Here is a 20788-nt window from a genome sequence, read left to right as displayed (position 1 = left end):
TTGTTATTGCCAGAAAATTCTTAGGATATGATTTTTGTCATCCTGCTTTTAAATTATGTAAATCCTAGAAAGTATGATTCCATACACATGGTTCATTTAAAAATTTTTCCCATCCTGGTTTGAGAAATGTCAATAATTGATTTCCTGTCCTTCCTTTAGTGAATGCAAGGCTTGGTGTTTATGTGACCAAATTAACATCAGACCCACTGCACGTGGCATTATTGTCCTATGAATTTGGTTCATTCTAAGTCTCAGAGGCCCAGACTGAAAAACAACGCAGGCTGTTTCTGGTAATCAGCCGGTGGTCAGCAGGAAGGTCAGACAGCTTCCTTCCCTGCGCACTCCTCGCAATGATTTGTCATTCTTTTCAGCTTTTTGCTTCTTTATCACCTATTATACATAAGGTAGCATCTGATGGACCACAGTAACAGCACTTTAATATTCAAATTACAGGATCAAAAGGATACGCCCATATGTGCATAAAGGTAAATTCTGTGTCTTGTTTTTAGTCTGCGGGCATTGCTACTTGATATGTTTTTCAACTCATGCGCACAAATATTTCAATATTTCGATACACCTTTATTCATACACAGATATAGCAACACATATTTACTTATATTTTTAAATACAACGGCATTTCAAAATTGAAATTTGAAATTTTGATTGGATGTGAAATTTGTTCATTCAGACTTCCCAATAAATAATGTCATGATATTCCTATCACTGACTGAATGTAAGAAAGAACATAAATGTTCTGACATAAATAAATGTAAATAAATGTTCTGACAAATGTTCTGCATTAGCCTGACTGCTTTCTGTCTACTGTGGTTATGAAAACACTAAAATTCAGTTGTCTTAGAGTGAGGTCCTCAGCAGGGATTCCTCATCTGTATCAATGTATATTTACCCTGGCATGTGTAGCTTTTTAATAGGATGTAGAATGCAAAGTATATTTGCAATATCTTATTATTTACACTGTTGTCTGTAAAGTATCTGCTGAAAAGCATTTCCCCTTCCTAAAGTGGTTTGGCTTAAGGCCAGAGTTGGACTTCAATTAACCAAAGCTCAATAGAATGGTCCTCTCGGCATCTATTGACAGATATGCGAGAAACCAGCACTGTTATGGATTTGAGTACAGTCAAACCACTCTCCAAGATTATTACCACAGTATTAGGGCCCCTTACAATAGAGGTCAAGATCTGTTGTCAGTGAAAGCGCAAGCACATGTATGTGGGCTATCTTCATAGGTCAAAGGCTTGCCCCCACCCCCAGATGTCACCTTATATCCATCCATATTCACTGCCCAGGGGGTACTGTTCTCTTAAAATGCCTGTTTAAAACTGTTACACAGAGTCTTCTCTTCATTTGAATGGATCCATCTAATTTGTGCAGCCACAGTGTGAGATGACGACAGTTACTTCGTGATTTCTCACCCTCTCCAGATGGTTTGGCTCGTTTAAAAATTAATCACTTTTATTTTAAAACACTCAAATCACAAGGCTGTGTCATTTTCGATCCAACTTTAGTGTTGACCTTTTGCAGTTTTTTTTTCTGCACTTTGAGGTTTGCATGCCTTCAGACAACTAAGTGAGGGTTGTTCGTTGCTCACAGCCCACGCACACATGCTCTATACCTCAGAGAGCTTATTATTGTTCATTTATTATTTAAGCGTTGATGAAATATAGATTTCTCTGCCTATGCTACTCATTGAATAATGAGTCTCTAAATCAGATGTCTGATTTTGCTTTGGTGTCTGTCTTATGAGTGAAATATCACATGGTCTTTAAGCATTGACGGTGGGAAATATGCACTGGAAGGCATATAGGTTCTTCAAAACTTGTCATTTTTTTCTGCAATATTTTGATTACTTTATACTTACACTGTGAAATGATGATATAAGTTTTGAGCTGTGGAAAAAAGAAAATTTAAAGCATCACAGGCAAACACATAACCTGAAAAATAACCCTCTCTGAATTTGTGTCATATGTTCAGGGGGCATTTTGAAGTTTGTGGTATTGCTCCTTGTGGCCAAAAGCAGTGTGTGTGTGCATGAGAGAGAGAGACAGAGAGACGGAGAGAGGGGGTCCTCATTTATAGTACCTTTAAGAGCTAGCACACAGGGGCAGAGCATTTTGAAAGGAAAATAACATTTCTATAGCTTTCTAAGTAGACGTTCATCCACCTGCTTTTTACTTCCAATTGTCCTCATAAGGTATTACTTGTGTGCATCGAACAGCCCCATTAGGCACAGTAGAGTCTGAGGATCTGCTTCAAAAGAGAGGCATCAGGGCAGGATTAACTCTCACTGTGGCCTGATCCTTGTGTTGCTAATGGGCTACATCAGAAATAAGACTTGTGTTCAGGGGAGAGTGGATTGCACTTGCCTTAATCCAGTTCTCCAGCATTGTATCTTATTGACCATACGGATTTATGAGAATGTGTAGTTTTTCAATGGCTTTATTTTGCAATCAGGAGGTGAGAGGGGAGGTGCAGGGACAAGGACATCTGTCCAATCATTGTTGAATTTCTCATCTGATCACACACAATCCAAAAATCAGTAAAGCCATTCCTGAACAAATTAAAACAAAATGTTGCTGTCATTTTTCAAAAATGCATCTTGATCCATTACAGTATCATCAGAAAGAAAATCAGCACTTTGATCCCAGAATGTTTCTGTTGCTGTATACAATGATGAATGCTGTTCTGGGTGGGATAGGAAAGGGAAGCTTTCATTGTTGTGTGCATTGTTTAGAATATTATAATAAATCATGCCAATATGCTCAACTTGTTGACGCCCCAACTGGAGTTCTTTGTATACAGGGACAGAAGAGTTACAACAGCTTTCATTTCTGTGGCAGCCCTCAATACCATAAAGCAAACATGGGATAGTTATTTTTAATGTGCTTATTCCACATCCATTGGTTTTAAACTCGGCTGATTGTTGGATTTGGCGTGTATACTGCCCCCTTTGTGGACCCCAGTTTATCGGTTGCTTCCTCCCCGCCATTTAAAATAACATAGCCAAGTCCAAGAGGAGACCCTCTCTTTGTTAGAAAGCACTTTGATGATGTAATATGGGAAGCTAAGGAACAGCATGGAGCTTCCCAGTAATGTCTTAAATAACTATGCAATTAATAACGCCTGAGGCACTAAACTGTGACCAGGAGTTGAAAGCCGTGAATATTCCTGATAGCACCTTGTTGGAACTGATGTACAAAAATATCTATACCATTTCATTTTCCTTCATGCTATCCTGTTATATTCTATTGAGCTGGAAGTTGCTAAGAGCGTCTGCTAATAGCATGAAATTTATTCTGAAACATATGCTTTAGGGAATATTATTACACTAGCGATGATGGTGTTAGTGGCAAGAAAGACTAGCTTCATTCACCCTGGTGATCTCTTGCTGGCTGTGAGGGAAATGGAGGGCAGCGGCCAGAGTGAGGGGACCCGGATGCCTGGGATGAGGTGAGCAGGGAGGTAGGTCAGGGCGGGGAAACCAGCAGCATGACCCCATGCCAACAGATGGATGTCACTCTTGACAGGACCTCCCCAGAGCCTCATGGGAAGCAGGAAGCTTTCAGGCAGTTTGAGTGTTTAAAATCTACAATTATAAAATGTGTGAATGGTCCTTCTCTTTCACGCCTCAGTATTCTGGTGATATAGTGACAGCGGATAAAGCCATAGTCACAGGCTGCTAGGCAGCGGACTGACAGCCCACAGGAGGTGACACATAGGGTGCTTTCACACTAGAGCTTTTGGTGTGGACCCGAGTCCGCTTGAGCTGTTAGTTTGGTTCGTTTTGTTGATGTGAAAGCTGTTTTCCGAGCTCGGGTGCGTACGCGGAACCGTACCTGAGTCCTCCAGAAAACGGGGGTCTGGGGTACGGTTCACTTGAACCCCAGTGTGGTTCGCGTTTGGTGTGAAAGCTATCCGATCTAAAACCAGGAAGTAAACGCTATTTTGCCTCCCTTTTGCGTTGTTGCCTTGTGACATTGGTAAATAAAAGCTGCCTTACGCGTTGATGACGTAAACGGACCAGGGTTCGCAACCAAAAAATGTAATGTGAAAGGAGACCAGCGGGGGCAGGGGGAGGGGGGAATAATAGCAATCGAGTTCAGACCAGCAAAACGGACCACGTGTGAAAACAGCGTGTGGAAATAGAGATGCTTGTTAATATTTGAGGCATTGCTGTGCTATGGACATCAACTTTCCTACCTCTGTAACTGTCCCCTCCAATTAAAAAAACAACCCGAAAGAATGCTTCACAGTACCACAATAACAGTGCTACAGTGGTTAAAAGGAAGAGCTGCAATGTGAAAAAGGTCATTTCTGATCAAGTTTTTGCTACGTGGGTGGGACTTACGTCCCTGATTTGTTTGACGCATCTTGGTGTGATGCCATCATTGATATATTTGATGACAGATTTGGTGACTTGCATGATATTTTTCCCTCCAGATAAACTGCTCTCCTAAACCTGTTTGTTGCTGCCTTACCCTTCCCAGTGCTATTTCTCAACAAGAGACATGAAATCCATCTCCTGGAGGTGTGTGTTATTTTCTCTCTGATCTTGGGCTACCTTGTGACTGAGTCATTTTTCTACCCTTTCATTCAGTGGGTTGAAGTTAAGGAAGAGAGTCCTTCTTTGTGAGCTGTGGGCCCTGTGGTATCATCACTAGTGCAGGGTTTCATATCAGGGCATTCATTTTATAAGATACTGAAATTATAACCACAGAAAGGAGGTCAGGAGATGGACTGAAGCTAAATCCTTATGAAGTTGGTTGTGGAAGCCTGGGCAAATATGCGCATAGCTTAACACGTTTTGGATTCAAAGTAATGTGACATTGAAAATACCAGTGTGCACTACCACATCATTTTTATACCGTGCTTTTCAGTTTTTTTAATCTAATGTAAATATTTAAGTGAGTACAATGTTTACCAGATGTTTGTTACTAGAATAGTGCATATGGCTTGACTGCCTGATCTGATTACTTGTCAATATATGCCAAAGGCTATAACTGATATGGAGCATTCACCTACATGCATTCAGTCTAACATATCATTACTGTCATGAAAAATAGTCTAATAATAATACTAGCTATTAATAATACTACAGAAAACATTATCAAAAGGTTTTGCTAAAGTGTATTTAAAAGGTTAGAACTTGTCACAGCTTTTGTAACACTGTCAATTAGTGAAGACATGGTTAAAGAGGTCATTGAATCCTGGGGCATTAGTCTGTTGGATATTTCAACTTGAGAGGGACGTTGGACTCCCTAAACAGGACAGATCTAGATATGATACAAATAAGAGACTTGCCCTCACTGAAAGTGGACTGTCTGTTTGTGAATATCCTCTCTGCATTTCATCTGGTAAGTCACAAGTCAAAATGTAAGCATGACACTGACTGAAATTTAATGATGAATATGTATATTGAATTAATAACCGTGTAGATAAATAAGGTATGTATTTCAAAGATAAAGGGGAGGGGATTTCTTTTTTACCATTTTCATACAGATTGGGTCATGTTGCCTTGTTGCGTCTTTTGAAGCAGAGATGTGCTGCTCTCCAGTAGCTTATAGTCATAGCTTACGGTTTAATTCCTGATTATTTATATTGTACTGTCTGTATGTATTTGGTTAAACGACTAAAATAGACCCAGGATAAGGTGTTAAAATGTTCACGGATATGCCTGAAGCTGAATACCCTTGTTTAATGCAACTGAGCAAATTCGGTTTTGCACGGATTATTGGTAAGCTGTTTAGAACTGACCTGCTTTCTTCAGCAGTATTGTTTGAACAGTTGGTGTGAAAACATAGATTTGAGCAGGTCAGTATAGTAGTTTAGTCAAAATGCTGTATGTGGCTGTTTGTTCAGTCAGTTCACAGTGCAGTGCATGTGTGTGTGAGGCAGGGATAACAGCTTCTTAGCTGTATTCGTATTTCTGTGGACATCAACACCAAATGAATCCTTATCAGAGTATTATCAATTCATGTGTGCAGTTAAGGGTGTCCATGCCTTCCTAAGCGTAGTGTTGACCTTTCTGTTCTTACTTCCAGCATGTCTCGTTTTTACCTGTTGAACAAAATGAATTTTAAAGGTCAATTATTTTATGTAGTGATACTTATAAGTAGAGGAGAAAATCATGGCTCTCAAAATCTGAAACATAGGCATTGTGGCTGAGTTTGAATAAACTTCCAGTATCTCAGGATGTAGGAGGATGTTGGAGGAAATCTTAACAAATTTACGTAAGGATTACTTGGTTTCTGTTTCTCACGCAGCATTTAAGCAGATAAAGGCAATCTGAGGGACTCATAATGTTGTGTGGGAACCCAGAAAAGCACAACACGCTGAGAGGAGAAAACACATAGCAGATAGAATAGTACTTTTGAAGTGTGCTGCTGTTTTTTGTCCACCCCGTCCTGGACTGCAGTTTGTCTCGCAGCATCAGTCGTGTGTCCAGTAGCCACAGGCCTAAAAAACAGTCTTCCCTGCAGGCACTCAGAAAACGGTTTGCAGAAAAGAAACCCAGCTGGAGGCCACACAGTGTCTCAAGCGTCTTTATGAGCATAAGCAAAACAGCATGGCCCAAACAACCCTATATCCCCCACTTCTCTGTCTGTCTCTCTCTCTATCTGATTTGTTAATTTTGTTTTGTTGGCGTAGGTTGGAGTTTGGGTGACATACAGGAACAATATCAAGACATGTGTGTCCATAGAACCAGAAAAGGTTGTGAAGGGGTTGTTCTTTATGTGTCTTTGTTTTTAAGACTATACAAATTGGCAGGGGGGCTGGCCATTTTGGAAGAGTTTTGGAGTATTGTAGGTATGTGTGTGAGGTGGATGGAGGGTGACAAAATGTATATGTGAATCCTTCTTTGTTCCATGTTTTTAATAAGTTTTTTTTTGTTCTTGTTTTATTTTTGTGTATTTCTTCATTCTCCTCTTCATTTAAGTGTTTCTATTTCTGCTTTGTATATAGTTCTTCCCCTTTTTTACCTAAATTGTTAAAATCAAGTAGTCTTTCTCTCTCTCTCTCTCTCTCTCTCTCTCTCTCTCTCTCTCTCGAAAGTGAGATTTAATTAGGCACCTTGTTACTTGCAAGTTTGATCCTTCATTCTTTGAAAGCTGTAATTGTAATGTTAGGCTTTGTAGGAACAAAGAGACTTTCCCCAATTTTCAAAGAATGAAGCATTAATCATTTAATTCTTCATTTAGTTCTACTGTACTTCTCTACAAGCCAGTCAGAAACATCCTATCATGGCGCCACATTCCTGCCTTTTTCCTGTAAATCAGAGGTAAACACAGAGTAGTCTTTGTCTGTGAAGCAGCAGTGCTGTCTTTCCCACAGTAATGGTATTACTGTTAATAGTATTCGCAGCATTGTAGTATTTATGTCATGAACTCCCCAATATTTCAAAGGCAGCTTTAGAATTACACCCATTATGTTCTGAAAATGACATCTGTGGAAAATATTCAGCGAGGAAGGGCAGTGTCAGTTACTTTCATGTGCAGGAATGTCCCCACATCTCTGTTTTACACATTGAAGTGAGTTCAGACTTGTTGGAGGCTTTCCCCCCCGTTCTCCCTGTGGCACACTCACTCAGGCCAGAATGAGCGAACCTGAGTGGATGAGGAAATCGGTCTGCCTTTGGAATGCTCCACTATTTTTGGTTTTGTTTGGGTGTTCCAGGGTTGGGAAAGGGGGGAGATCTGGGAGAATCTTTGGCCAGTGAGGGAGTGTCCTCATTTCATGGTCTCTGAAGGGAAAATAAACAGCCGTTGTTATTATTACTCCCGTTATGCCTTTCCAAATCACATTGGGTTTCACGTGCAGTTGATGAGACCTTTCGAATGGGGTTGAGGCTAAAGCCGATGCATCAGAATTAATTTGAAGACGACAAGTGCAGAGAGCTTCTGAGAGAGCTTCTGCTTCTGAAAAAATAGCAGTGAACAATCAAGTATAGAATAGTAATCCGTTTCTCCTTGCCCAAATCAAACAGCAAGCCTTGTCTGATTGATTACTCATCGTCCCTTAATCCAGCACTTATTTTTATTGCTGCTCACAACTGTTTGCTGCTTACAAATGAACCCCTATAAATTTAGACTGCTTTTCAAGGTCCCAAGGGCTTAATTGGACAATTAGACATGTTATAGAACATAACAAGAGTGTTACCTGACGTGATTTAGAGTGAGGTACACAGATATAGTAAGTCGGAATACTTTGTGAGAATTTCAAGTCATGGCACTGAGCACTGAATGTTACGTAAATCATGGTTGGAGAGCCTATTGTGGAGCATGAATTTTGCAAATAAATAAATAAAACTGCTCAGCAAACAGGCAAATGATATTGCAAGAGATACCATGGACTTCTACCATAAATAGGTAAATAACCTTCCTACAGTCAGGATTAACACTTTTTTCTGTTTTGCAGTAACAAGCAGCCTTCCTGTCTCTTTTTGAAACCAGTCACAAGCAGACTTTCTAGAGTGGACATGATAAACTGATGTTTTATACCTCTGCTGTAAACAGCTGTAAACTACTTTGCCAAGAGATGGCAAGATAATTTGCCAACAATCTTAATGGCAGATTAAGTTTTTCTTTGTGATTTTTACCTTTCAAAGCAAGAGGAGCTGCTCATTTAAACTACCCCAGATGTCCATGTACTTTTTAAGAAGCTGTAGGGGTCACAGTGAAACTAGAGAAAGTTGCCATCTTGCCAAATATCTCTGCATAAATAAAGGATTTAGTAGAATACATTTTCTTCACACTTGTTATTTCTTCTAATGATGGTGTCGTTTTATTGCCAAAGGGGTGTTCTAATGGCAATCTCAACTACTTTTTACATTTTACAATGATCCAAATCCACCTAGCCCCCTGGGTTTTGCTACTGTTGTGTTAAGGAATGTATAATAAGGAAGAAGGAAAAGGCCTCTTTTTTTTGCATACAATGCCACAGCAGCTGCCACCACTGTTTTGGAACCTGCTTCCCCTGAATCATAAACACCCACATGTTCCCAGGCAGCTGCAGTCAGGGATAATGGGAGAAACAACTCATTCATTTGCGCAGTGGGGCATAACCGCAAACAGAACTGCGTTGTATCAGCTGGAGATTCAGAGGAAAGCGACTGGACAGAACCCATCCTCTAGCACGAGCGCGGTCACCTCACAATGCCCGGCAAGCGCTCGCCTTCCCTTGCTGTCACAGACAGATGCCGAATGGTAAAAAAGGAGTGTGAAGCAAGAGGGGCACTAATAATGGATTTCCTCCTCCTTCCACCCTGAGCTCTGATTGGTTATCCCGCGTCTTATGTGTACTGAGCCTTGAGAGATTATGTCAGGGAGGGGAACGGTGCTGCCGGAGAAGCTAGAAGGCTGGAAAAAGTGACCACAGAGATGTTGCTCCCCGCAAAACCCCGTCTCCTGCCAGGACTGGTGTGTTTCACGAAGCTCAAAGAGTGAGAGATTAAAATGGTAGCCAGCCCAGACTCAGACGCTGTCAGCTGTCACCGGCTTTTAAACTTGCTCTTCTCTTCAGAGTAAGAGTGAAGCATTCCACAGTTGCCACTATGCTGAAGAGAACTAGACCAGTTACTGGTAAGTGATTTAAACCTTCCTGTGCTGTGTTTGTGTGTGTGTGTTTCAAAGTGTTTTGGGTTTGGTTAGTTTCTGTTCTAGCTGGTCTGCATGTGCTATCTGTGTACACACACAAGCTCCCAGCAAGAACATGTGAAGGAATGCAAGAAAAAGAGAACATGACATCATGGGGTTTTTTTTTTTTTTTTGGAAGCACAGCAGGGGCCAGGTCTAAGGTCGTGCTGTTAGTAATTACCAGTTATGCTCTCCAGAGTTCTGTAGGGGATCTGAGGGATAGCTCACTTACCCTGGCATAGTTCTGGCATAGACCAGCATCATTGTGTTAAACTTGGCAAGTTTTTTTTTTTCACAATAAAGGATGGCATTCCATTAAACAAAAGGACAAAATTTTGTTGGAGGGGTGAAAGTAGATTCAAAGAAACAGAATTATGTTTTTCATGTTGAGCAAGAATGAATCCAAACCAAAGTATCTGAGTGTAATATGGGTAGAAAGATGTGCATTACAAAGTTAAATTATTGCACTTCACACCATCCAAATTCAATGGAGATACTTCAAGTGAGCTTCTCTTTGCTATCAAAAAAGGCTGGCCCATGGAAACAGAGCAAAGTTTGCCAACAGCGTGATCTAACCACCAGACAAAAGGCTTGTTGTCCAACACATGTTGCCCGTAAGTTCTCATAATCCTCCTTTGCATGATACACCCCCATTTATGTCAGATCTGTAAACTCAAGGCCTACAGACCATAAGGCCACGAACGGCTTTGGTGTGTATCAATGACACAACCCTGTAATTCAAATACAAGCACTTTCACCTCTACTTATAATAAGTCCTTGAAGGTGGTCATTTGTTGTATCATTCTAGCAAGCCACATCTAACAAAGCATCAAAGTAAACATGAAAGCAATAAATTAGTTTGGTTGGAATATATGGAATATATGTAGATTTGGTGATGTGCTTCTCATGTCTGTATTCATATAATGTGGATATTACTCAAAGTCAAAGGATTTATATTGAGGAACTTTCGCAATCTTACTTTGCACACAAGAGAACGCCTGGTTTCTCATTCATGAAATGATGTTAAATGGACTGGAGAGATTTGATGCCCTGTACGCATGTTGCTGCATTTTTTTTTTTTGAATTATTTTCACTGAGAGACTGAGAATTTGGTGTCAGTGGTAGCTTATTAAGGTAATAGGACATTACACTCATGACTAGATTACTGCTGGCTTGGAATGACAACTGTGGATTATTTAAGGATCTGAACTTGTGACCAGAGGGTTGCAAGTTTAAGTCTTTGGTTCTCTTCCACTGCTGTGGCTGCTCTAGTGTTTCATCTGTGTTTCTTCAGTGATCATTCAGCATTTAAATGTATAATACTGATGATGGAAAATATGTTAATCACTTTGGTCTACTAAACAAATGGATAACATCTTTAAAACAATGGCAGTTACATCCTTAGGTGATATCGGTTATATTCTTAAGGAGATCACAAGGCCTTCACGCCAGAGCAAGCATAGCTATAGAAACTATTGTCCAAAATATGTAAAGAATGCTGAAACAGAAAATTCTGAGCAAGCTATACCATCAAAATGGCACAAAAGCTGAGGTTATGGAAGAAGCTGCATACTCAGAGGGAAATGGCGCCTTTTGTCCTGATTTGAAGATAAAAGAAACATGAGGATGGATCCTGCTAATAAGCACGGGTTGGGTGACTGTCTGCTGTGGTCTGCCGAGAACAAAGGTTCCCCTGTGTGTTTCCATGGTGTTATTTTGTGGAGTCCCCATGTGTAACCAGCTTAATCTGCCACACAGCGCGAAAGTGAGGTTATGGCACTGCATTTCAGCAGTCAGAATGCAGCGAACCACACTGTGCTCCACCCTTTTTGACATTTTTGATCATTTTAAAAGGACATTCCTCTTGTCTTACAATGTTCCTGTGAAACTCCGCGTGTCAAACGGGTTTAAAAATTGATCTTATATAATTTTGCTTGCAATCAAAACTATCCTTCAAATTAATTGTGAGAAAGGCATTTGCCTTTTCTTGCTATGGTTTTGTTAAGTTTGTTTTTGTCTCTGTTGTCATTTTCTGTCTTGGTGTGTCTTTCTGTCTTTGGTTTTTAAATTATTTCATTTGAACTGACATAAAGTTGTCTGTATGGCACGCTATCTGTTATGACTGACATTTAGTATTAATTATTATTATTATTATTTTGCACCATTCTTTTTTATTTCCTGTTATAGTTGTTATTTTCATAGCACAAAAATGCACAGAGGCAAAACTATTAATAATGGTACTCTTCATCATAGGGTTTGCTTGATTAACATTGTTAGCTGTTTTAATTTAATTGCTATTTATAACATAAAGATTGACTTAAATTGTCATCAATGTGGTTAACGTGCTATTCTGAAATGTTATTTAAGAATTTCTTTGGCATTGTCAAATCTGGTTGATTTGGTCTCTCTTTTTGATATTTCAATTTTTAAATTCTTTTCAGCTGTGTATTCAGACTTAATATCTTGGTGGCCAACTGGGAGGGGTGTACAATGACCTGTTCTGAAGGGTTAAAAACATCCGTCATAGATCCATGTCAGGGATCATGACCTAAAGCCCAAGAGACGTGGGTCTTGAGTTTTAACATGCTCTTGACGCAAGTCTTCCTTCCTCTTCATTTCTTGTACTGTATATTTCTCGTTGGTGTTGGGCCAGTCAGTGGACGGGATGTGTTAACCAAAACACGTGCCTTTGCTGAGGCTGGCTCTGACTCCTGTGGTTCTGCCTTACTCATGTGTTTTTTTTCCCTACCGTGTACTGGCCTGTAATCAAAACCTTTAGGACGAACCATTACACACCCTGAAAAAAATGTTCCATTTTGCTTAGAAGAATCAAGTCAAATTGGACAAATGTGATTCTCATAAAAACACTGCATTGCAAAATGAAGCAACGGCAACGATATTAATGTCCAGTCCTTTAAAATAATGTAATAATACATATTAAGAATGTATCATTGCCCTTTATTTTGAAGACACTCATCCTGAGCAATTTAAAGAGTATTTTTTGGTACAACTTCAGTAAAGTTGGGTGAAAACATTTCTTACTGTCCTTCTTCTAAACACAAACAATGAATTCCATATGTCTGCCCCAGTATAAGAGACTGCAATTTCAAACATCTGTAGCTGTTTAGGAGGACTGTAGTGGCTCATATCTGGCTTTGATGAGTGCAATGTGCAGGGTGTAGGTCTGAGATTCCGAGTGTGAACAGAGTCTGTAATGCCACAACTTTAGCCTTTAAACCTTGCTTGTGTGGAGCTCTTTATGCTATACTTAGCCTGGTTGTGAATCTTCACTTTAGAGTATCCAGGCTTTAATAAAATGTAGGCTGTGTTAATGCCCTCCTTTATGCAGTTGGACAGAGGCGTTTTTGTGTGCCTGCAACTTCAGCGCGTAGTCACAGTGTGATTCGGGGCGACCCAAACCATTAGAGCCATGAAGTACAGGAATAAAGGAGGTCCCTGGCAGGATGACCCCCGGATTTAAAGACCGGGGCCATGAAAAGACGTTTTGTTTGGGGCGGCGGTTTACTCGAAATGCAATCTGACTGAAAGGCCACAAGGGCGGCACACAGTCCATTCTCCACTGATTCCCTTTCTCTCCGTCACACCCCCTCCCATGACTGGGCGACCTCAAAGCTAGCCAAGGCGACGGTGGAAAAGCATGGCCGCATACTGAACCGCGAGTGAAGCATTTTTTTCCACACATCATGAGCCTGTCGCATGCGGAGTGCACTTGGCGCGGGACATTAATTAGCAAGGACCTACTTTGTGTCAGCATACGGTGCTTGGGCTTTTCCCCTCGTGTTTCTGTGAGCGTCGCTTGACTGAGCCACCCTTTGCTCTTCTTCTTCTGTATCTCTGCTATAGATGAGAATATGCAGCAGGAGGTCAGGCCCCCTTTGGCGGTTGACATCATCGATCAGCTCCACCGGCAGTTCGCCATCCTCTCTGGTAAGCAGTGCTTTTTATTTCATCTTTAGAGATTTATGTTAGTGATAGACGTCAAGGCTTACTCCATGACTGGAACCTTACATATGTGTTTTGTCATATTTTTGTATTTATATTTTACACAATCTACTACATTGAAACATCATTTATCATTATAAGAGTGATAATTTAATGAGACATGGTAGGTAGAAATTTATTTTTCAGTCTAAGATCCCCAAGTCCCAGATTTCAGCATATTTTTGCTTAATGTTAAATATTTGTAAATTGAAATTTTTAAGTCTGGAAGAGGAACTTTAGACTCTGATTCACCCTTACAGCACCACAAAAGCCTTACTTACTTTTGCATTTATTAGTGTGTGATCAGTTGGGCATTGGCTGAAATTGAGAAATAGTGAAATGCTGCTTTCTTAAATTCATTCCAAGTGACAGAGAGCATTGTGGTTAGATTAAATAGGTCTGTCAAGACCTCTGATTAACATTGCTGCCAAAAAATAATTTCATTTTCTGTGCACTGCACAGTGGTTTGATTACACATCACAGTTACAGCACTGACTTGCATTACTATCTGTGCATTTCCTCTTTGCTTTTTAGTCCTAAAATGTGTTCCACCCCTGACACTATGTGAGGAGTTCTGTGAACTGAGAAATTTACTATCAATGTGTCTTATATAAACTAGATTAGATCATATTAATGAAGTAATTTCCTCTCTTACACAACCTGATACACATGGGATAGGTCTGGAGAAAGATTTAATTATGTTTCATGCAGAAACTCCAAATCTTTTAAATCTTGTAAATCTTTTTAAATCAGTTATACACCTTTGTGATTTGAGAAATTCCTTGAGCTGTTGGTCAAAACCACATAGCGAGTTGTTAATATGCCAAATTATGCAAGCATGTGATTTGTCGTACTTGAATTCCCAAGGTTATCTAAAACAGTACTGTGCCAAAACTGCAATTTAAAATCCAGCATGTACACAGAGTAATTATCGTGTGACACTTGTACATCTTCATGTGTACCAGAAACAATGGCTGCGTTTGTCATGTAATGATGTGTAATGTTTCCTCGATGGAATACAGAACACAAGTGCCAGTTCTCGTTCAATGTAAAAGCATCTCACAGACGGTCAGGTTATCTCAGATCACAGGCCATTTCCCTGTTAGGTTATGCAACATTTGTGATTCTTTGCTTGCCACCCAGCCTCCTGTTTTTAAAATATGAGTCTGTTTATCTGCACACAGAGTACTACATTTTTGCTCAGGGTATTGGGTACATATTGTATTTTAGGGCCATTAATTACGAGGTCATGCCTGAAGTTGTAGCTTTCACAGTCTCTTTCACAGTGATGTTCTCCTTGGCACGTTGTTCGCAGTGAGAGGAATATAAAGGGATATTTAGCAGACACTGAGTGACATGCGCAGCTCTGCCTCCATATCAGACAAGCTGTTTATGAAGCATCCATTACCTGGAATGGGAAGGTGAATCACCATCTATGATTTCCTTTTAATGTATGATAGCCTTGGGCTGTTGTGACAAATGTGTGTTTGAGAATATGGCATGTGAAGAAATGGAACTTGAGAGGACAGTTGATTGCATGGTGCCCTGTAGTGTATGTTTTTTTGCTCTCTAATTAAAAATCAGCTGAAGACTGTTTTTTGGTAATAAGCATAGTGTGAACAAAGGGTGAGAGAGACCGAGACACAGAGACAAACACCTACAAGCCAGCAAACCCCATTCTTATCATAATAAGCCCCTAAAATTCCTAGAGCAGAGTCCAAAAAAGAGCTCTCCATGTCAGCTGATCCTGAGGCATACAACACTAACACCTACTAACACCAAACAGCCTCAGGACAGCACAATAGCAGCTAATATGATTAGGGTGAACCTAATTCTAACAAAACACAAACAAAAGTGCATTTCTCATTGGGAAACGCAAACAAAAGAAAATGTACCGTCACAGAGTATCTGACCACTTTAAAAATCCATAAAACTAAGAAAAACACTGACTAAGTATAGACTCAGCAAGCACAGCCTTGCCATAGAGACAGGCTGTCACAGGCAAAACCAGAGAAGAAAGTGTGCACTCATAATGCCAACTTTAAAAAGTCAAGACGTACTACACAAATTATGAAAAACAAAGCAAAAAAAATCTTCAGCAAAATTGCAGATATTTCCCCCAATTTTCAACAGCTCCCTGAAGAGGAGAGACTCCCAGTTCTCAAAAAAGGGGAGGAGGGGAAGGAGGAGGGGAAGGGGGTGGGGGGGGGTCTGGTGCTCCACTGGTTACAGCCTGGGGCAGTGGGTAACACCAAACTGACATCAAGTTGTTATCAGTACCAGCAGTATTATAATTATAGTATTATTATAGTATTTTGTAGGCATTGTTAATTATTTGTATTATTTGTAATTTCTCATTCTATGCATGTTTTCTTGGTTGTTGCTTTGGCAACACATAAATCATGCCAAAAAAATCTTTTTGTGGAGAGAGAGAGGGCAGGAGGGAACAGAGGGAGAGCGAGAAAGAGAGGCAGTCACAACGTCATTGCTCTCTATACCTGGGCCTCTATTCTTAGATTCTGTATTTACATTTTCCCTTTTAACAGCATGGTTTAGTTTTGCAGCGTGTTATAAGAACATACCAAATACAAAGCAGAACACAGAAGCACAGAAAGTGAAAGATGGTTCTTAGTTGATCCAAATGCTCAGGAGAAAGAATCATTTTTCTAAAACCAAAGCAGAGTTCTAGGTGTTTATCGAAGCCTGCAGGAAAATATGGCACACGCTGGTGTTCAGCCACAGAGGCATTCCATCTGTTCCACAGCAGGAAAAGGAAAGAGTTGGGTCACCACAGATCTAACTGAAGCATGGTGGGTTTGTGACGTTCACATGGTGTCTTGAGTAAGATCCCTTGAGCAGGCACAGGGCTGCATGGCCTGGAGCATTGCATGCATCAGATGGAGAGGGAGTATCAGTGGGCAGTAATGACTCCAGATTTAGCTTATTGCACCCGAGCAGTGAGCCTCAGTGGGAGGGATTCTGTATCCACCATCACTGCTTCCAGTAAGAGGATAGTTTCCACACCCGTGTCAAACCACTCCAGATGGGTACACTTTCCGGTCGGTCAGGCCAATGTCCCAACCAATTTTTTTACCAGAAAGTTTCACATTAAAACACTGCGTGTACATTGCGTCCACCACTTAAAATGTTTCTAAACGGAATTTTCATATGGTTGTCTTTAACTTTGAATAAACAGCAAGCAGTACTTTTGTTGTATGTATTGGGCAACATAATTACACCTACATTTACATTTATTCATTTGGCAGATGCTTTTATCCAAAGCGACTTAAAAGTGAGGTAGAGCACAACGCAAGCAAAAAAAAAAAAAAAAACAAAACAAAAAAAAAAACTGAAGCTGAAATTCATGAAAAATGTGTTTCAAATTTAAAAGTTAAAAACTAGCTAAATTAATTTTTCAGGGTTATAAGAGGGCTTTTTTGTTGTGTGGTCCTCATGATTCTGAATTGGGAGGTTTAACTATCTAGCTCCAAAACGCATGTTAAAGCTTCAAATACCTTAGGTAGATACATACCAGTCAAATGGGTTAGAGTGCCTGTCTGGTTTTATATTGTATCTTCACATTTAATCAGATTTGATTGGCTCTATTTTTATTTTTGCTGGTGATTAATTCATGAACAGTACTTAAGGTTTATTTGCTCAGCTATCTGTTCTGAGAAAAGTAATCTTCACAGATACTGCGAAGGTGTCTGCATGGTGTCGGTGTAGTTCATGTCTAGCATAACAGCATCTGACAGGATGTGGACACATCTGAGTGTTGAATCTTTGATGCTGACTATTCTGTGTACCTTTGAGACGGTATTTTGCATGGTGTCAGTGTAGTTCATGTCTAACGTAACAGCATCTGACAGGATGTGGACACATCTGAGTGTTGAATCTTTGAAGCTGACTATTCTGTGTACCTTCTAGATTGTATTTTTTCTTTCTTTATCGCCTGTTGTTGTGGAAGACACGTAAAAGAGACAGAATGGTCACGGGCCCAAGCGTACACAACAAAAACATATGAGGGTGGATCGAAAACATCACAGCCTCACCCCCATGGGCTGTTACTCATCATCTCCCATGACGTCAGTCCGGCTGGTGCAGTTATGTTCCAGCTTCGATATCTCTTCACTGCACAGAGCCTATCTCCTCGAGTATGAGACTCAAGTTTAGGGGGCAGCTAAATGGTTAGCGGTCTGTGCTAGGTAGTGATAATGCCACCTGCCAAAAACTGATCCCAGTAATAAGAGGTGTGGGATCAGTTTTTGGCAGGTGTCTAATCACTGGTTCTTTGTATGTTTCCTTTGTTTTCCAGGTTAGGCCTCACATCTCTCATCTTTTCAGTGGTTTTGCTGAGTTTAATTGAGCAAATGTGCGTAATGAAGTGTGAGATATTAGTATGTGTGACACAATTTTTTGTCTATTCTTGTATTGTAAATTTTTGTATGAAATGTATAAAAATGATAGTTATGTTTGTTATTCGATCAGCTGTTTTTCAGTTTGGATACCCCAAACCTGTTTAAGAGATTACACACAGGTTTTATACTTGCTAAACATACAAAGAACATGCTTAAATGTTATTTCTCCATGTTTAATAATTTATCAATGACACCAGAACAAGACCATCTGTTAAATGGTATACCTGGATCTGTTGCATTAGGTAGCTCAATATTACCACCTAGTGGTTGAAGGGATGCTGGAATTGTGAGCACCAAATAAATGGAAAGCAACAGCCAAAACAAATGTCAGCTCTCCTCCCTAAAAATTAATGAATACATTAAAGTTTTGACCTGAATGTCCCCAAATGGATTGTCATTTGCTGGATTTATTTGGTGTGAAATTATTATCTGGTTGGTTGTGTTGCTGTTTAAAAAAGATGAATGACTTAATTTTAGTTAAATGATGATACCATTTCACAGTGAAAAGGAGCTATAATCTTAAACAACAATGTCACAGTATCTTTACTGGGTTTCTGTAGGAGGAAGAGGAAAAGACGGTGCCCCCATAATCACGTTCCCAGAGTTCTCTGGCTTCAACGACATCTCAGAGGAGGACTTCCTGAATGTGGTCACATACCTGACCAGCATCCCCAGGTAGGCCATCCATCTCGCTTTCTTGGCCTTGTTTGTCTTTTCCATAGCTATGGTCATGCAAATCTATTCCAAAAATGTTGGAAAACTTTCATTTCACCCCTGACAATGTCTGGGTGTAAATCTAAGTGTAAATATAAGTTGTATCTGTTGGGTTCGACTCCAGCCTCAAACCTGAGATTGCTTGTTCCTAGTTTAAAGTAAATATCAGATTGCTTTTAATTGGAATTTCCTATTCCTCCATGCAATCTCTTGCCATTTAAGAGTGCAGAAGCGCGTGTAAGGATTGCAGAGCAGCTGTCTGAATAAAGTTAATTGAGTCACGCAGGTCAAATTTCTCTCAGGACCTCTCTGCTGGCTTTGACAGCGAAGTGGAGCATCACACAATACCATGCAATCTGGGCCTCAATACAAGTACAAGCCAAGCGAAAGATCACACAGCGAGAGTTTCCAGACTACGTGTGAAACATAAATCCGACCGCAGCCCAGGGACAATTGAGGGGGGAAGGTCGTTTGGCTATTGGCGCTCTAACCTGTGTTCTGGGCTTGTTTGTACTTTGATGTTATGTGAAATCTGACACGTCCTTTCTAAATCAGAAGGCCTCTGAAAGGGAACAATAACTGAAACCTAACATGAGGATCCAACAATGAACATGGCTAAGCGTTAGAGGTAGAGACATTAGTGGGAGTGGCACTGTGGCTGTGTGTGTGCGTGGGTACATGCGTCTGAAACCTGAGAAGGGGGGGGGTCATGTTCTCTTTCTCAGTGTGTTAGTGACGTTGGAGTTAGTCAGCTCTGTGCTGTGAGTGAGAAATGCACCTTGTGCTGTCGTAGCCAGCGTCACCCGAGTGACTGTGCCTTGTGACTGTGCGACACGCTGCTCGTTCCTGAGGGGAATCTGAAATCTGAAAACGCACCTCTGTGTGTTGCCTCAAGGGGGCGCAAGGGTTAGGTTTTCCTTTTGAGATGAAATTGCATTTGCATGTGTCAGGCATTGTGTCTGAGGGAAGAAATGAATGAAGCACATGTTAATGGCTCAGTTGTGATGGGCAGGACTGCGGTGTAATGATTGGGGAACTCGGCCTGCGTCTAGAAGGTTGCAGGTTTGGATCCTCAGTAGGGCAGGTCTGTTGTTCACTTGATCAAGGAACTCCAAGTAATTTGCATCAGTAAATACCCAACTGTATAAATGGTCAATACTAAACATATAGCTATATAAGTCATTCTGGGTAAGGGTTTCTGCAAAGGAAATGACTAATACAAAAGGAAGGAAACCCACAGCATAATGAAATGTGAGTAGGACTCATGTGACTCATTAGCTAATGATCAAAATAAAAAAAAAAAAAAGAAAAAACAGCTCTGCTCTGACACTAATGTTCTGCATTTCCTATTTCAGTTCACTGTAGCCTTGCTACAGCCATTAGCTATTACTACAGAAATTTTCTTTACAAAGTTCTCTCCTCCCTTGCTAGGAGCATTTTCTCACCCTCCCACATGTGTTTGTCCCTTCGTGTCCAGTCAGGAAGCCGCTGGCGTCGGGTTCGTCATAATCGTAGATCGCCGAAGGGACAAATGGAGCATGGTGAAGTCATCATTGGCCAGGATATCGGTATGTGGATTTATATTTAGCAGACTGACCTTGTTCCCCCCCCCTCCCCTTTACTTACGCACTCACAGCATGTGTGCAAATGTCAGTGTAATTAGTCTGAGAGGTGGCAGAGATTGAAGGAGGAAGAAGAAGAAAAAAAATCCCATTAAAAGTTGTAGCACCTCTGTGAGCAAATTCCCCGAAGTGCACGGCAGGGTCGAGCTGGATCCAGGCACCACCAGACTCATGTGCTGCTTCTGATCCGGGGCATAATGACTGGAGACCTTCTACTATTGTTGGAAATGTGACAATTACGCACATGTAATTCATACCAGGAAGAGTAATAAAAAAGGGCAGTCTGATAATAAAACAGTCTGATCATAAAAATTAACAATAAATGGGGCAGCAGGGTGGTGTAGTCGTAAGGAACCGGGCTTGTAACAGGGTTGCTGGTTTG

General features: G+C 40.5%; 1 protein-coding gene across 1 annotated transcript in view; it reads left to right on the top strand.

Moving 5' to 3' along the window:
* The first annotated feature begins 9400 nt into the window (after positions 1-9400).
* Positions 9401-20788, top strand: part of LOC118795345 (guanine nucleotide exchange factor DBS-like) — a 54000-nt gene continuing 42612 nt past the window's right edge. Inside the window, exons 1-4 of the mRNA XM_036553769.1 lie at positions 9401-9596; positions 13515-13598; positions 18631-18745; positions 20262-20352. Coding sequence (XP_036409662.1) covers positions 9569-9596; positions 13515-13598; positions 18631-18745; positions 20262-20352 — 318 coding nt within the window. The 5' untranslated portion in view covers positions 9401-9568. The remainder of the gene's footprint in view (positions 9597-13514; positions 13599-18630; positions 18746-20261; positions 20353-20788) is intronic.

Source organism: Megalops cyprinoides, chromosome 20, assembly GCF_013368585.1.
Source record: "Megalops cyprinoides isolate fMegCyp1 chromosome 20, fMegCyp1.pri, whole genome shotgun sequence".
In the NCBI taxonomy this organism is placed as follows: Eukaryota; Metazoa; Chordata; class Actinopteri; order Elopiformes; family Megalopidae; genus Megalops; species Megalops cyprinoides.
The sequence above is the reverse complement of the archived record's forward strand: the minus strand, read 5'-3'. Positions and strand labels throughout refer to the sequence as shown.